The sequence below is a fragment of the Eulemur rufifrons genome, chromosome 2 (genome assembly GCF_041146395.1).
Source record: "Eulemur rufifrons isolate Redbay chromosome 2, OSU_ERuf_1, whole genome shotgun sequence".
Classification (NCBI taxonomy): Eukaryota; Metazoa; Chordata; class Mammalia; order Primates; family Lemuridae; genus Eulemur; species Eulemur rufifrons.
The window spans coordinates 57001673-57020134 of NC_090984.1; the positions used below are offsets into that span (position 1 = coordinate 57001673).

General features: G+C 41.9%; 1 protein-coding gene across 1 annotated transcript in view; it reads right to left on the reverse strand.

Moving 5' to 3' along the window:
- The window catches only part of AVEN (apoptosis and caspase activation inhibitor), a 148209-nt gene extending 134159 nt beyond the window's left edge, over nt 1–14050 (reverse strand). Inside the window, exon 1 of the mRNA XM_069462108.1 lies at nt 13802–14050. Within this exon, the coding sequence (XP_069318209.1) occupies nt 13802–14050 (249 nt within the window). The remainder of the gene's footprint in view (nt 1–13801) is intronic.
- Nucleotides 14051–18462: the final 4412 nt, after the last annotated feature.

The following is an 18462-nucleotide window of genomic DNA, read 5'->3' on the forward strand; positions in this document are numbered from 1 at the left end:
CCACACAACAAATAACAAAAACTTTTCCTTGGGGCCACAGTGTCTTACTACAAAAATAGAATAAAAACTAAAAGTGTAATTTAAAGGTAAACATAAATAGAAAAACAACATTTACTTACTTCTATTCATTTAATCCATGTTTTCAGAATTAAATTGTCAATGTTAACTGTAACAATAAGAACATCAACCAGTAAGATTTTATACATGCTTCACATGGCCCCAGGGTCAAAACCAGCGTGTGATAACCACAATGGTCATGGCAGTTAGTGTGTAAAGCGTAACAGAGATAATAAAGACAAAGGAAAAGGAAGGGCCTGACGAGGGGCGTGGGGTACCAGATTTTATACACTTCAAGACAACAGAAGAGGGTGCTCTAGAGCTGTGAAGTCTGAAAAGCTATCCTTAACCGTGTCTCTCCCTTCTAAATGTTGGGGAAATTGATTTTCCATGAAGATGAGCAACAACAAAGGATCACAGTCAGATCCCATATGAAGATGTTATTATAAGGAAAAAGATATGAGCACTTTTATAATAAATTCCACAAAGCATCCAAAAATGTTTTATCACAATACAATTTCTCTGTTTAAGCACCGAACTAGAAATTCCACCCTCGGTCTTTAGTGGCTAAGAATAAAAAAGAACAGTTGTCAAGTCTCAATCCTGCTAGAAACATCAATACATGAAGGGAAAAAAAGTGGGTGGAGAGAATCTGAGGCAGAGAAAGAGTGAAACCAATCCACACAGCAAATGTTCAACGACACTTCTCACAGGGATAGTCACTTCATCCTTTCTCTTCTCATAGTCCCTACAGCTTTCTCATGGGTGTTATTTTGTGTCCGAGATAAAATGATAAAAATGAGAGGCATGAAAAGAGTAATTACCATTTGTTAGTAGAACCAAGAATCAGAGACGTCACAACTGCTCTCACCACCCCCAAATCCTCGGACACTCTTTAGCTTTCCTTCAAACGACACACTCTCAGATCTAAACAGTAGCCACTATGTGGGACATAAAACTGGGGGGAAATTTCTACTTCCTAGATTCTTTATCAGAATGAAGTGCATAGGACTATCAGATCAACAAAACGCAACAGATTCTGAAAAACCTATTATGTGGTGCACTTAGAATAATGATAGCCACTGAGGTGAGCTCTGATGGGCATTTACCTATCTGTCTCCCATGGTCAATTACCTCCTTCCTGTCACTTGATTCTCTGCATGTGGCCACGTGTCTCTTTGCTTTTTTTTTTTCTTTTTTAAAATTTTTATTTTTAAAAAAATTTTTGTTTGAGACAGAGTCTCATTTGGTTGCCCTGAGTAGAGTGCAGTGGCGTCAGCCTAGCTCACAGCAACCTCAAACTCCTGGGCTTAAGCGATCCTCCTGCCTCAGCCTCCCGAGTAGCTGGGACTACAGGCACGTGCCACCACACTTGGCTAATTTTTCTATTTTTAGTAGAGACGGGGTCTTACTCTTGCTGAGGCTGGTCTCAAACACCTGAGCTCGAACGATCCTTCGGCCTCAGCCTCCCAGAATGCTAGGATTACAGCAGTGAGCCACCATGCCGGGCCTGGAAGTCACTTATAGTTAGAAGCAATAAATACAACCAGAGATTGGGAAGAAAGGCACACTGTCAATGACAGTAAAGAAAAACTATTCAATTGACCAAAGGAGTTGAGGAGCATTTGCAAAAATTGTTGAAAACATCTCAGAGCAAATTAAAGATGTCAGCTGGTGACAAACTGGCAAAACATGAAAAAAAGGAAACTATACAAAACGGGTGTGATCCAAACCGTACTCCACCTATCCTTCTTTTTTTTTTTTAGACAGAGTCTCGCTCTCTTGCCCGGGCTAGAGTGAGTGCCATGGCATCAGCCTAGCTCACAGCAACCTCAAACTCCTGGGCTCAAGCGATCCTCCTGCCTCAGCCTCCCAAGTAGCTGGGACTACAGGCATGTGCCACCATGCCCAGCTAATTTTTCTATATATATTTTTAGCTGTCCATATAATTTCTTTCTATTTTTAGTAGAGACGGGGTCTCACTCTTGCTCAGGCTGGTCTCGAACTCCTGAGCTCAAACGATCCTCCCGCCTCGGCCTCCCAGAGTGCTAGGATTACAGGCGTGAGCCACCGCACCAGGCCTCCACCTAGCCTTCTTAATGAAAGGTTTACTGCCACCATCTGGTGGAACACCCTCCCTTCTTGCACCACCTCACCACCCTGAGATGGACTGCAATTCTCACTGCACCGGCATCAGTACTTCTTCTAAGTTACAGATGTGCAGCTAGAAGTTTTGTGTGCCTTCAAATAAGCTCCTCATGTCACATCACACACCACACGTGACTGAATAAAATCTTACTCTCCTTCTTACGGTGAAAAGCCGTAGTTTAACTAAGTAGGTCAAATTTCCTAAGATTTAAGATGCAACCTCCACATAACTATTTAGTTGTATGTCTTTTTAGACAAGAGCCAAACTCAAACCCTAACCAGTAAACACTGTTTGATTGCCATTTCACATTAATGAGCACGTGGACCTATCGGAATTCTTTTTTCTTTTTTTTTTAGAGACAGGGTCCTCTGTCGCCCAGGACAGGGTGCAGTGGCGTCAGCATAGCTCACTGCAACCTCAAATTCCTGGGCTCAGCCTCAGCCTCTCAAGTAGCTGGGACTACAGATGCACACCACCACGTCCGGCTAATTTTTCTATTTTTAGTAGAGAGAGGGTTTTCCTCTTGCTCAGGCTGGTCTCAAACTCCTGAGCTCAAGCAATCCTCCTGCCTCAGCCTCTCAGAGTGCTAGGGTTACAGGCGTGAGCCACCATGCCCAGCCTCTCTGCCTTTTAGGTGCCTACTTTAAGCAGAGACTGCCCATATACACATACTACCAAATGACAAGGAATGAGTCATTCAACCAATCATCTGAAAAGTCTTTTTTGGGGCATGTATTTTATTATATCTGACACTCACAAAATAATTTCATGTAGGCTTCCACTTTCGAATTTACCCTCCTTTTCAGTTCTTCCCTGATGAAGAGTCTATAAAATAAGTATATTTTCTCCTTTGTGGGCTGTCTGAAGCTTTGTACATAAAAATCTTTATCTTCAAGAGCACTTACAACATTAACATGAAGAGAAAAGGAAGTGAGCATCATGGGGCTCTTGTAAGCGGTTTCCTTAAAGTCCACAAAAACCAAATGACAACTACTGCAAAAATCACACTTAGAGATTTCAAGTGCAAATATTTTGTAGCTAGAATAAGACAGCATTGTTTGCAATGAAGAGAAGCGCACACATTCTACTTGAAACCTACTCTTGCTGCACAGTGCGTGACCCTGGACAGGTGCTCGGCTGGCACACCCTTCTCTGGCCGAGCTGCCTTCCCTTGCTCCTCAGCCAGCACACAAATGACATCATGGCTACATATTAGCAAAAATTCTTTCCTTCAGATCCTTTCTACTTTAACCAGAAGGGAGAAACAAGAAAAAGAAAATGCACCTTACAGAGGCAGAACGATAAGAGAGACAATTTCCCCCACGACAGGACGGAACATTACAAGAATCCGCATTTCCCTCCTGCACCTCTTTTCCGTGTGACCTTTAGGAAGCTCTTCCAACATCAGGGAGGGAAAATCTTTAATTAAAAGAAAGGGCAGCAAAGACGCCTAAGGAAGGAAGAAAGCTTTTACCTTGCATTAGAAAAAGGTGGATTTTCTCAAAGCTCTCAATCCATAAAAACAAAATATAAATCCCAGGATCAGGATTACGGAGCAGAGCACACAAGCTAAGGGCCTTGAAGCTGGGCCAGGGGAAATGGAAGCCTGAACATCTGCACGTTGGTAAAATTCCCTTGGAGTTAGCAATACTAACATTATGTGTGCCTTACCTTTTGCATACGTGTGAGATTATTTATCTCTGCTTCATAGAAATTCAAAGCAACATTTAATTCCACCTTCTCTACATTCCCCCCCTCAAAAGTCTCCAAATACAAGTGGGGTAGAAGTACAAATAAAATTCTAGTATTGCTTTCCTCTAACGAGGAGGCCTGTAAATTTAAAATTATAATCTTCTAAACTTTCAAGAAGAATAAACCTGAAAAAGCTACATCCTATCAGGACATAAGCTCTAGCTTTAGCAGAACAAAAATATATCTTCCTATAATGTGCTTACTAGCACAAAAAAACTCCTCTGCCTCAAAATAGCCCCCCACTGGGACTTCTATAGAGGCAATATTGACTATTGATTGGAGTGATTTGAAATTAAAAGCCCTTCCCTGTGAGTATGACAATTTTGACAAGGATAGAAGAAAAGGTGATGTCTAGAATATATCATAAAAATAATTCTAGGCCGGGCACCGTGATTCCTGCCTGTAATCCTGGCACTCTGGAAGGCCAAGGTGGGCAGATCATTTGAGCTCAGGAGTCTGAGACCAGCCCGAGCAAGAGTGAGACCCCATCTCTACTAAAAAAATACAAAGAAATTATATGGACAACTAAAAATATATAAAGAAAAATTAGCCGGGCATGGTGGTGCATGCCTGTAGTCCCAGCTACTCGGGAGGCTGAGGCAGGAGGATTGCTTAAGCCCAGGAGTTTGAGGTTGCTGTGAGCTAGGGTGATGCCACGGCACACTAGCCCAGGCAACAGAGTGAGACTCTGTCTCAAAAAAAAAAAAAAAACTTTAAAAAAAAATAAAAATAGTTCTAAACGGACTATCTCAAAGACAGCCCTAGAGAATAAAGGGGACAGGAAAAAGGCCCTAGGAAACAGGGTCTGTCCCAAAGAAAATGCCACAATCACCGGCAAGATAAACCTTGCTTCCTCTTACACAATCCCCAAGACCACTCCTCCATCATTATTCAGAGCAGCTGTGTACACTGAAAGGGCAAAGAAAAAAAGGGAGACTCCTACTATTATTACCTCTAATGGCCCTGAAGCCACTCAAAAAGCAGCAAGACACTTGCGGAGGGTGAAGCAGGAGGATTGTTTGAGGCCAGGAGTTCAAGATCAGACCTGAGCAAGAGCAAGACCCCTGTCTCTACAAAAAGTAGAAAAAATTAGCTGGGCACCTGTAGTCCCAGCTACTCAGGAGGCTGAGGCAGGAGGATCACTTGAGACCAAGAGTTTGAGGTTGCTGTGAGCTGTGATGATGCCACTGCACTCTAAGCCAGGCAACAGTGAGATCCTGTCTCAAAAAAAAAAAAAAGGCAGTAAGAGTGAGATTCTACAAGAACAGAGTCCTTCCTGATCCACAGAGGCAGTGGCAAATTTTAAAACTCACACATCCCAGGAACTTAGCTGCAGCACACATTCACTTTAAAAAATAGATCACAAGCTGGGCACAATGGTTCACTAGTAATACCAGAAATTTGGGAGGCTGTGGCAAGAGGATTGCTTCAGTTCTAGACCAGCCTGGGCAACATGGCAAGACCCTGTCTCTATAAAAAATAATAATTTAAAAAACTAGCTGGGCATGGTTGCATGCACCTGTAGTCCCAGCTACTTGGGAGGCTAAGGCAGGAGGATCACTTGAGTCCAGGAATTCGAGGTTACACCGACCTCTAATCCAGCCACTGCACTCCAGCCTGGGTGATAGAGGGAGACCCTATCTCAAAAAAAAAAAAAAAGTACCTCTTTAATTTGTTCTTTTAAAATAAATGTGTATGTAAAGATATACCGGTTTTGGAGGTAGGAGATACAGGTAGCTATGGTAACAAAAATGTCACTGTATATTGAAACTGCAAATGTACACTGTTTCCACAAGCCAGAAAATTAAGAAAGTAGACTAAATAAAAATCAATATATCATAACAGGAAAATGCCAAAAAAAAAAAAACCAATATATCAGAGGAGGCTAACAACCCAAAAGAAAAAACTACCAAAGTTTGCTATTTATTACACAAAATTCATTCAGTAGATGTAAGTTCTATTTTTACTCTAAGCCATTAATGTTCAGTAATAAGTGAAACTATATTGAAATTTCACAAATATGATAATAACTACCAGACCTGGAGTTTGTACTACAAGCCAGTTTAAATACACATTTTCATCTAGAAGTACCTATGTTAAGGATAAAATGTTAAACATCACATTAAGCTCCCACATTTGCTAAGTATCCTTGGCCAGGACATACATGTTGGTAATCAGTCAGAGATAATGCCTCACACATCAAAAAATTAAAAAGTCCAACATCAAAAAAAGATTTTCCCTTGTAACTTTTTTTTCTCTGTGGGTAAGAATGTACTATTCTAACAAAACAAGGGAAGGAGAAACACAAAAGAGAAGGAAGAGTGTATATCATTTCTCAGTTTTTTCCAGTGTGGTTTGAAATAACATTGACAATTCAGGAAGCAAACTGAGTAGTAAAGAGTTATAATCACTATCAAGATTTTATTGCTGCTGTTGTTTTAATCTACTCACTAAAGTTTGAACACACTCAGCTTTGCAAGCATGCCATGGTGGCTCAATGGCTGAAGTATGAAATGAATGATACACCCATTTGGGAAAATGTTGGACTGCTTACCCCACCTGCTGTTCATTGCTAAAACTGTGCTTTGGTTGCTGGTTTCATTTCAGCTGCAAGCAAACACATGTTCTATGTAGCAGATGATGTCCAGGACTGGTGTGAAATTTTCTTTTCATTATTGTTTTGGAGATAGAAAAAGGGCACGGAGTTAATACAACCTTTATTTGACAGATGGATCAATTGTCCTTTATTAGATTAGGCCCAATAGCACTTACACATTTGTTTTTAACTCTACTATTCACTTCCTGCAAAAAGAAAAAGAAAAAAATCTTTTAATGAGAACTTTTTTTTTTTTGGAGACAGAGTCTCGCTATGTTGCCCGGGCTATAGTGCTGTGGCATCAGCCTAGCTCACAGCAACCCCAAACTCCTGGGCCTAAGCAATCCTCCTACCTCAGCCTCCCAAGTAGCTGGGACTACAGGCATGCGCCATCATGCCTGGCTAATTTTTTCTATATATTTTTAGTTGTCCAGCTAATTTCTTTCTATTTTTAGGAGGGATGGGGTCTCACTCCTGCTCCGGCTGGTCTCAAACTCCTGACCTGGAGCTATCCTCCTGCCTCCGCCTCTTAGAGTGCTAGCCACCGCACCCAGCCTTCATCAGAACTTTTGTAAAAAGAAGTGAAGCATCACAATCTCACAATCACGTTTAAGCAATTTGCATATCCCGAATGTGTACTTACAGAGCACATCTGAATCTAACATTTAATTATTAAAAAAAAAACCACAAAGATGATTTCATTGATTATAACCTATAATGAATGATACCACTGTAAAACTGAGTGGTCTGTCTCTTAAAGACTTTTCACATTTAAATATTCTATGAGAGAGAGAGAGAAAGAAAGAGAGTAAGAATGAATTAATACTTATTTGCTAAAGATGTCCCAAATTTAGAAAGAAAAGAAAAAACAAAGTGAGAAGGAAAGGCAAATAGGAGACAAAAGTTTCCCAGTCTTTCTAATAGCACATATCACAGCAGCTTAGAATCCTTGATGTTTAAGGAACTAAAATTTGGAGAATGTGAGTTTGGCTTTTACAGTTTTGGTAGCATACTGTGGTGAAGCCACATCCACAGACTTTAGGACACTGGGCAGCGACCTCAATTTCTAAGTTATTTTGGTGGAAACCTTAATCTTATCTTCACATTTTACTACTCCACTATTTCTAAAGGTATTAAGATATATATTAAATAAACTAGAAAAGCCTAGGACAATAGTTCTAAAGGATGAACTACAATTCAACACAGCCTAACCATTTTGCTATATTAGAAAAGAAAAATATATATGCTATATTAGAAAAGAAAAATAAATATAAGAAATCATGAAAAGCAGTCTATAAATAATAGTTCTAGAAGAGAAAAAAATTACGATTAGCTGTTTTGGTTATTCATTAACAAGAAAATAAATCTTGGCGGGGCGTGGTGGCTCACACCTGTAATCCTAGCACTCTGGGAGGCCGAGGCGGGAGGATAGCTCAAGGTCAGGAGTTTGAGACTAGCCTGAACAAGAACAAGACCCCGTCTCTACTAAAAATAGAAAGAAATTAGCTAGACAACTAAAAATATATAGGAAAAATTAGCTGGGCATGGTGGCGCATGCCTGTGGTCCCAGCTACTCGGGAGGCTGAGGTAGAAGGATTGCTCGAGCCCAGGAGTTTGAGGTTTCTGTGAGCTAGGTTGACGACACAGCACTCTAGCCCTGGCAACAGAGTGAGACTCTGTCTCAGAAAAAAAAAAAAAAAGAAGAAGAATAAAAGAAAAAAAAAGAAACTAAATCTTGTCCTAGAAATCAGAAACCTCAAATTCAAGTATCAATCCCACTACCAACTACTAGGCTGTAATGAAAGAAAGGCCAAAATCCACCCTAATACTATTTCTTCACCTGCAAAACTACATTTAACACTACCTTCCTCCTTCCCAGGTAGGTACTGATAATTATTTTAATGTGAGGAGTTCCTTTAGCACCCACTCTGAAGAAGCAGCCGGTTTTAGTTAATTCACTTTTTATTGTTTAACTTATTACTTTTTTTTTTTTTTTTTTTTTTTGAGACAGAGTCTTGCTTTGTTGCCTGGGCTAGAGTGAGTGCCGTGGCGTCAGCCTAGCTCACAGCAACCTCAAACTCCCGGGCTTAATCGATCCTACTGCCTCAGCCTCCCGAGTAGCTGGGACTACAGGCATGCGCCACCATGCCTGGCTAATTTTTTTCTATATATATTTTAGTTGGCCAGATAATTTCTTTCTATTTTTAGTAGAGACGAGGTCTCGCTCTTGCTCAGGCTGGTCTCGAACTCCTGACCTTGGGCGATCCACCTGCCTCGGCCTCCCAGAGTGCTAGGATTACAGGCGTGAGCCACCGCGCCCGGCCCTTAACTTATTTCTTACTCATAAAAGTAATACATGCTCATGGCAACAAATAAAAATTCAAATTCAAATAGTTCAGAAAGATATTAAGGAAAAAAGAAAAGTTTCCTCATCCTCCTTACCTCCTAGTCTTATTCCACAAAGGTAGCTACTATCTATGTATGCTCTATAGCCTTCCAGAAATGCTCTAAGCACATGTATGAAAATGGATAATACCGTACTACCTTTCACAAAGTAACTTTTTCCCTCTATATTGAATGTTTTTCCCTATCTGCCCCATTCATGAACAGCTGTATGGTATTCTTCTGCATAGGCATAACCATAAATTACTTAACCAGTCCTTCTTAAAAGAGATTTAGGAAGTTGTTTCCTTATACTAAATAATGCTGCAATGAACAATCCTCTGCTTATTTTTTTGCTAATTTGTTCAAACATATCTGTGAAACAAATTGCCAGATACAGAATTGCTGGGCCACAGGCTACATTTTTATGTCAAATTGCCTTGTCTATGGATTTATCAACTCCTACCAAGAAAACAGAAGAGTATCCTGTGGGGAGTTAGCTACGCTCCCAGCAAAAAATTGGGTCCCTTTGGTAGGGGACGTCACAAGAGATAAGGAAAATAATAGAATAGAAAAATAAAAGAATACACAGAGACGAAAGTACAGTTTTATAAAGTATAGATTTTATAAAAGTTGGGGGATCGGGAGACCTCCAGCATTCCCATGACCTGTGAGGCCCCGAGTAAAGTTTCACATCAGTATTTATTGGTACAGTGATCGGTTGCCAGGGGTTGTGGTATGGTTAGGACCAAATGACCTACACAGCCTGTCTAGAGGTCACTTGCACAATGCTGTGAAAAGTAATCACAGTTTTTTCCGGAAAAAAATGAAAAAAGCAGCAGTGACTGAGTACCTAGTCCCCCAGGAAACACAGGCCAGTGGTATGGAATTCTGAGCTAGCCCTTTCCCACCACAGCAACAGTCTAAAACAAAGATAGTAACACTATTAAAAATGGTAAAAACTGGAAATCACATTCTGCAAATGATGCATGGCCAAAAAAACGAAAAACAAAAACCCCTGGGTAAATACAGGCAATAAACTAAGAAAAACAATAGTAAGTAATACGATCTTAGCCAGCTGTCCTCAAAATGGAGTGTCCACACACCTGGGGGTGCAGGAAGATTTTCCAAGGGGTATATGAGCACAATGTTTTTAAGGGAATCAAATTCCATATTCTCAACATCCAATCTTTCCTAAAAGCAGTCTACCTTAGAACGTATTCATACCTGAAGACAAGGCAACTTCTTCTCAACCATTCTCAGTTTGTGGTGAATTCCCCGAGCCTCAAGCAAAGGGACAATTTTAAATACAGATATAGACATCAAGAAAGTATAACTCTAAAGATCATGTAACAAGTCTTTTTGCAAAGCAGATTGTTTCCAATTCTTTGATTTCTACAACAAACCTGAAGAACCTAATACAGTTGTCAGCTGACAGATCATTAAAATATCTTTATATTAGTAATAATGATTTTAGCATATAATTAGAGGTATTTAAAGAATCAAGTGACAGTTATATGGCAAAACTCCAGCATTCCCATCTACCTATTTATGGGAACAATGTTTCTCAGTGCTTACATCTATAAAGCCAAAAATTGGGAAGAGAATCAACACTGAATCCTGTCTCATGCAGGCATCCATGCATACCTAAATTTATTAGGGAAAATGAGATGCATTTACAATAAAATTTTACCTTTATGTTTAATATTGCAAATCAAAATAAACTATACATTAACCAATGTAATTTTAATTCAATCTAAAAGAAAAAAATTGTACCCAAGCCTTAAGATTACAAGGCTTTTTTTTCAAATTCCTGGGCTCAAGTGATTCTCCTGCCTCAGCCTCCTGAGTACAGGCATGCACCACCATACCAGGCTAATTTTTCCTTTTTTTTTTTTTTTCTTTTTTGTAAAGACAGGGTCTCATTCTTGCTCAGGCTGGCTTCAAACTCCTGACCTGAAGTGATCCTCCTGCTTTGGCCTCTCATATTCATTTTAAAACTATATCCAATAAAAGATAAGACAGCTGTTTATAGCTGCACTAGGGAAAACCATTTTTTTCTGGCCAAACTTTTGCTTTGTAAACAATAATACAAATCCCTTGCCTGAGTAGTAATTAATACTAGATGCCTTGGAAATTTTCATTTCATTCAGTAAAAGGTATATCTCTAACTTTGTGTTCAAGTTCAGTGTGGACCTGGAAGAAGAAATGGATGTCAAATCAAAGTTACTGGCAGGTTTCTAAGGCATTTGTTCTTTCATTGTTTCTGAAAGGAGTCACCTGCATCATGTCAGCCAGCTAGAGCTTGAGAGCCTGTTAAGGCTCAAACTCAAATGACAGGCTATAGACAACATTTTCCATTTTTTCAGAAAGCCTGAAGCAAATTGGTTAGAACCTGGACGTGCTTAAGTATGCCCTTGTGGGATATGAGAACAAGGAAGCCTCAGGAAGGTCAATCCATCTTGTTCCATTTAATCTTTAGACACCAAGAATGGGATGCTTAGCAAGATTGAGTGTGAACAGTACTTCAGAATGTGGGAAGTAGAAGGAACATCAGAAGTCACCAATCCAAACCAAAATGAAAGAATAACCTGCCCAGCATCACTTCCTCCAGCTTTGGTGGAAAAACCAAATGGCTGCAGCTGTCATTTATGCTATGGCACTGTGCCAAGCATTTACATACACCCACACATTTATTCACTGAACTGTAAAGTGAGAAAGTCCTAAAATACAGTATAAGATGGAATTTTTTTCTGTGACCAGGTCTTTAAAAAACAAAAAGAAAAATAAATAAATAAATGAATAAAATAAAAAAATAAAAGATGGAATTTTTAAGACCATCCCAACAAGGGATAAAAGCCTAAAATTTTAATAGAATGTATTACAATATTAGCTCAATTTTTCTTTTTCTTTTTTTTTTTTTTTTGAGACAGAGTCTCACTCTGTTGCCTGAGCTAGAGTGCCATGGTGTCAGACTAGCTCACAGCAACCTCAAACTCCTGGGCTCAAGTGATCTTTCTGCCTCAGCCTCCTGAGTAGCTGGGACTACAGGCATGCTCCACCATACCTGGCTAATTTTTCCTATATATTTTTAGTTGTCCAGCTGATTTCTTTCTAATTTTAGTAGAGATGGGGGTCTCGCTCTTGCTCAGGCTGGTCTCGAACTCCTGAGCTTGAGCAATCCTCCCGCCTCAGCCTCCCAGAGTGCTAGGATTACAGGCGTGAGCCACCGCGCCTGGCCCAAAATTTTTTAAAAAGTCTTGTGTTATTCTTTCTTTAAATGACATATCATTTTACTTAATTTATTTCAACAGAGATAAAGACGACAGAAGCACCTTCACTCACTCAACAAGTTAGACACTCATTAGTAAAGACCTCTGTGCCTTAAAAAAAAAAAAAAAAAAACCTCTGTGCCAGACACCATAGTTAGTGTCAAAGTTACCATTACTGCAATTACAATTAAAGCATGATCCCTGCAGCCAAGGATTGGCTACTTTATCCTCAGTAAAGTGGTGACTGGGTCAGAAAAACATAAGAGATAAAATATAGTTGATTCAAGGGCAGCTTGGTATAAATCCCAGCTCTGACAAGAGCTTAGGCAAGTCAGTTAACCTATAAAAATAAAGCTTATGTGTGTGTGTGTATATATATATATAAATATATAAGATACATACATGAGTTGCTTAATATAAGGACAAAATGTGATATACAGCAGGCACTAAGTTGGTCTTAGTTTCTGTCATTTCCTTCCTCAAACTCACAGGTAAGCTGACCCTAAAAATGTCTCTATACCTCACTCAAGTTTTGCTTGTTACCTACCTTAATTCTAATAAGGTTAAGTTTGTTACACTTAAAGTTTTATAGGATTTTTTCCAACTCTGTATTATCGGATACAACTACCATCTTTAGAAATAGCTTACCTACTATGCCCTTAAGATATTGCAAATATTTCAGTAATAAGAAATTCTTCATTTAAAAAAACAATCTTTTAATCTATATAAGAATTCAGAATATAAAGACTGTCTTGTACTAAAACTGTTAAAATAACAGAATGGCTCATAAAAAAGGCAGTAATCAAACTCCTTTAGGTGAAATATAAGTAGCATAAGAGTTTGCCCACATATATATAATCCCTTGCTCCAATCTCTGAGAAATTTCCTTCCATGAATGTGTAAGACCGATGATATTGCTATTAGAACTCAGAAGCTAATTGCTCATTTAGGGTTGAAAATTCAAAACGAAGTCCAGTAACCCCTGATTTCTACACATACATGTATAATAAGAGAACTACGCTGTTAAAAAGATAACTATGCACCTGGCCCCACCCCCAAATACTAGAGTCCAGTCCGTAGGGGAAATTCTTTCATTCGACAAACATTTTCATTATGCGCCTACTGTATGCCAGGCATTACACAGGCAGCGAACAAAACCGACCAAAAAAAAAACCCTTCCCTCCTAATAACAGGAATGAGCGCTCTAGTGCAAGGCTGCCCGGGCCGCGCCTCCCTCCCGCAATGCTTAATCACACAGGCACCGTACCAAGCGCCTGAGACTTGCAGCCCTGACACACAGCCTCGGCCTCTGTGTTCTTAACCATTACGGGCCCTCGAGGCAGGCAGGGGAAGCCCACCACCCCGACCAACTCGCTCCAACCCAGCTGGGAGGCAGCGAGAGGCGCCACGTGCACACCCGGGCGCGCGCCCCCGCCGCCTTCCGCCCGTCCCGCGCAGGCGCCGCCGCAGCCCTTCTCGCGCGCGCCCCGCACGCTCGCTCGCGAGTCTTGGCTCGCGGTTCTTGACTCACGGTCCCGTCCCCACCTGCCCCGGTTTCATGGGGCCTCGACCCTACCACCCGTCGCTTCTTACCGGCGCGCTGGGCCCGGCGCCCCGACCTCCCCGGCCTCCGCGGTCCCGGCGGCCGCCTCTCGGGGCGCCTCCTCCTCGGCCGCCGCGGAAGCCCCTGCCGCGACCCCTGCGGCCGCCTCCGTCCCCGCCGCCGCCGCCTCTCGCCACTGCCGCTGCGGCTCCCGCCCGCTCGCTGTGGCGATCTCCGCCGGGCCGTTCGCGGCCGGGCCGCCGCCCGCGGCCGCCCCGAGCTCCTCGCTCCGCTTGCATCTGGCCGCCGCCGGCGGTGCTGAGCGCGCCGGAGCCGGGCCGCCGCGGAGACGCCCTGGCGCCACCGGAAACGGGCCGCACAGAGGAGCAGTGAGCGAACGGCGCCCGGTGGCAGCGAGGCGCGGGGTGCTGGGCCGCGGTGGAAGCCGGCTGCGGCGGGGCGGGGCGGAGCGGCCGGGGTCCCCGCAGGTGGGGCCGGAACCGGGCACCGGGAAAGCTGGGGACGCGGAGGGACGGCGGGGCTGTTCGGGAATCTGCAGGGGTACGCCTCAAGGCACCAGAGATGGGGCGGGTGGGGCCGTGATAAGTAAAGGGACAAGTCATAAAGTCTGTACGGTATGAACTCATTTTTGTAAAAAAAAAAAAAATAGAAAAATAAAAAATTCAAGCTTATTTTTGCATAAGAAAAGGTCTGAACAAGTATATATCAAAATGTTAGCAGTGGTTAACTACTGAGATTTCCAGTGAGTTTTTCCTTTTCTTCTGTTTAATCTACTGATTTTCAAGAATGAATGAATGTGTATGTTTAAAAGTTATACTGAAGTCAGGGTTGAGAAGGAGGTATGGATGTAAAAATGGGGCGGGTGTCTCAGGTGAGAGGTGGACTGCTGCAACGGGGAGTAGAGAGAACAGTGCAAAACCGGGAGATGGATGGAAGGGGCTTCGAGTCCTCAGGAGAATTTTTGTAGAAATGACTACTGTAGGCCGGGCGCGGTGGCTCACGCCTGTAATCCTAGCACTCTGGGAGGCCGAGGTGGGCGGATCGTTTGAGCTCAGGAGTTCGAGACCAGCCTGAGCAACAGCGAGACCCCATCTCTACTAAAAATAGAAAGAAATTATATGGACAGCTAAAAATATATATAGAAAAAATTAGCCGGGCATGGTGGCGCATGCCTGTAGTCCCAGCTACTCGGGAGGCTGAGACAGGAGGATCGCTTGAGCTCAGGAGTTTGAGGTTGCTGTGAGCTAGGCTGACGCCACGGCACTCACTCTAGCCTGGGCAACAGAGTGAGACTCTGTCTCAAAAAAAAAAAGAAATGACTACTGTAGCAGCTATAGTATAGCTCACACATTTTGAGCACATGAGTATTCAATTTTTATAACAGCCCCCTGAGGGTAGGCACTACTGTTATCCTTATTCTGCAGATGAGGTAACAGCCCTAGAGAGGTTGGTAAGTGGAACTGGCCTTCTAAGTCAGGCAGTCTCACTCCAGTCCATTCTTCTAACCAAGGAGAAGGGAAGGGAAACAGTTGGGTATAGGTGCATGAGCAAAACAAGGTTTTCTTCCCAGTACTTTCTGGTCCTTTCCTATAGCCATATATAGTTAACACTATTCATTGCTTCTAATTGTCTACTCTGGTTCAGGCAGGTTGTGATGTCCTAAAATTTTAAAAAAAAAGACATCTTTCCTGCCCTCAAGTAGCTCACTACCCACTACAAAGATAAGCCTGTAAACAGATGATTACAGTACAGTGTTGCTGAGTGCAGTGAAAGGGTCAAGGTCAAGGCCCAAAGAAGAAAAGTTAAACTGCTTAAATGGGTTACCCAAGGCTTCATGAGAAATAGATCCCTGACCTAAAACCTGATGGGTGAGCAGGAGTTTGCCTGGTTGATAAATGGGAGTGGGGGAGCTTTTGCAGGCAGAGGGAACCACTGAAGGATTGTTAACTTGAGAGAAACACAATCTTAAAAATAATGACACTTGTAGAGTACTCACTATGCACCAAACATTGTTCTAAGTACCTTACAGGTGTCATTTCCTTGAACTTCACAGCAGCCCTGTGAGGTAAGCTAGTGTTATCCCCATTTTACAGATCAGGGATCTAGAACTGATGTTAAGTAACTTCCAAGATCACATAGCTAGTAAGTAATGGAATGCTCTGAACCCAGGGTGATCTGGCTTCAAAGTCTACACTCCCAACCACTGTACTCAGAAAATCATTCTATGGAAGAGAATTAGAATTCTAGGCAGAGCCATTACAAAACCACTGGAATAGTCCAAGCCACAAGTAATTAGGGCCTGAATTGAAAGCAAAGGAGACAGATACTAGCATAGGTAGGAGATGGGACAATTAGGATTTTGTGTCCAAATGAAAATGGGAAGGTCAGGAGTGATGATACCCAAGTTTCTTGCTTGAGTGACCAGGTAGTTAATTATGCCATTAGTCAAGAGAGGGCATACAGAGCTGAAGGAGGGGTATGTATCAGGGTAGGTTGTCAGGATAATAGTATTTAACATTCTGTATTATACATAAAATATACATTTTATGTTACTTCATTGTTAGCTATTAACATTTTTGTCAGTAGATGCTATTATTGCCCACACAGTACATCTGTGTCCTCTTTTACTTCTCTACTCTTCTCCAGCCTTCCCCTTTTTTTATTATGCCATGTCCTGTTTCCCCACCCCCTTTTTTTCCTTGTCTCACCTTGTGAAATTAAGACTGCCAATGGCACTCAGGATTAAGGTATTCATTTCTATGTTCAGCTCTCATTCAACAGTCCCACCCCTAGAGAAACACTGAGCAATAGGAAGATGGGAATCTTAATAAGAATTGTATCCTTTTCTCTGCACACCATAAAGAAGCTAAGAGGATATACAGACAGATAGGAAAGGCACTAAAAAACCACCAGACAACCTGGACTTTATCCCCTAGGTGGCCAGGAAAGATAATGGTTTGGTACATTATCTCTTCCCAGTGCTGCATTCAGTGACATAAAGTTGGTAGATTGAAATGGGCCATAGTGCAAATTTTTATACCACAGAAATTGGTAAATTTCTGCAAATCAGTGCTAATAGGGAGAAGGGGTCTTAGTCCCCTTGGATTGCTATAACAAAATTAGGGGGCTTAAGAACAACTGAAATGTATTCTTCACAGTTCTAGAGGCTGAGAAGTCCAAGATCAAGGCACTAGCACATTCACTGTCTGGTGAGGGCCCACTTCCTAGTTCTCAGACAGCACTTTTTGTGTTTTCACATGGTGGAAGGGCAGAGGAGCTAGCTCTCTGGGATTTCTTTTTTTCTTTTTTTAAAAGAGACACGGAATCTCTATATATTGTCAGGCTGGACTCAAACTCCTGGGCTCAAGTGATCCTTCCACCCCAGCCTCCAGAGTAGCTGGAACCGAAGCTACTACTATAGGATGACAAGCCATGGGATCTCTTATAAAGGCACTAATCGCATTCATGAGCACTTCACCCTCATTACCTAACAACCTCCCATAGCCCCCACACCCTAATGCCATCACATTGATGATTAGGTTTCACGTATGAATTTTGAGGGAGATGAACATTCAGACCATAGCAGTGGGGGAAGGAACATGGGAAAAAGTGGTTACCAGCACACCACTGGTTTGGGCTGTCCCCAAAACAGAGATCCACATATTAATCTCATACCAGGCATTTGTACAAACCAGGATGCCTCAATCTTGGCACATTTAGGGTTGGATAAAATGTTTGTTGCAATGGCTTATCCTGTGCATTATAGAATGTTTACCAGCATCCCCAACCTCTACCCAACAGATGCCAGTATCAACCTCTCTTCCCCCCAGATTATGCAACCAAAAGTGTCTCTAGACATTGCCAAATGTCCCCTGGGAGGTAAAATCACCATGAATACGAACCACTAGCACAAATAGATTTAACTATATAACTATCCGTCAAGAAGTCTCCAAAAGGCCGGGCGCGGTGGCTCACGCCTGTAATCCTAGCACTCTGGGAGGCCGAGGTGGGTGGATTGTTTGAGCTCAGGAGTTTGAGCTTGAGCAAGAGCGAGACCCCATCTCTACTAAAAATAGAAAGAAATTATATGGACAGCTAAAAATATATATATAAAAATTAGCCGGGCATGGTGGCGCATGCCTGTAGTCCCAGCTATTCGGGAGGCTGAGGCAGGAGGATCGCTTGAGCTCAGGAGTTTGAGGTTGCTGTGAGCTAGGTTGATGCCACGGCACTTTAGCCCCAGCAAGAGTGTGAGACTTTGTCTCAAAAAAAAAAAAACAGAAAGAAAAGATCAGGGACTTTCAGATTAAGCCAACTTCATTAGGGCCACCTTCACTGTGCTTGATATTTTCACTTGGTAGTCAATGTAAGATCAAGAACACTATTGAAAGGTACTATTATGCCTGTTTTACAGATATTCTTGTTTTTGGATAGTGATGTCTGACATTTGACATTTATTTTGCACCTGGCACTATTCTAAGCACTTTACACATACTAAGATCTAATCTTCAAAATACCCCTATGAAATAAACACTATTATTATTTCCACTTTATAGATAAGGAAATTGAGTCACAAGGAAATTAAATAATTTGTTCAAGGTAATAAGTGACAGAACTGGGATTCATACCAGGACAGTTTGTCCTTAAGTCTATGTTGCAGATGCCATCAGAAGTTCAGGAACTACATTAC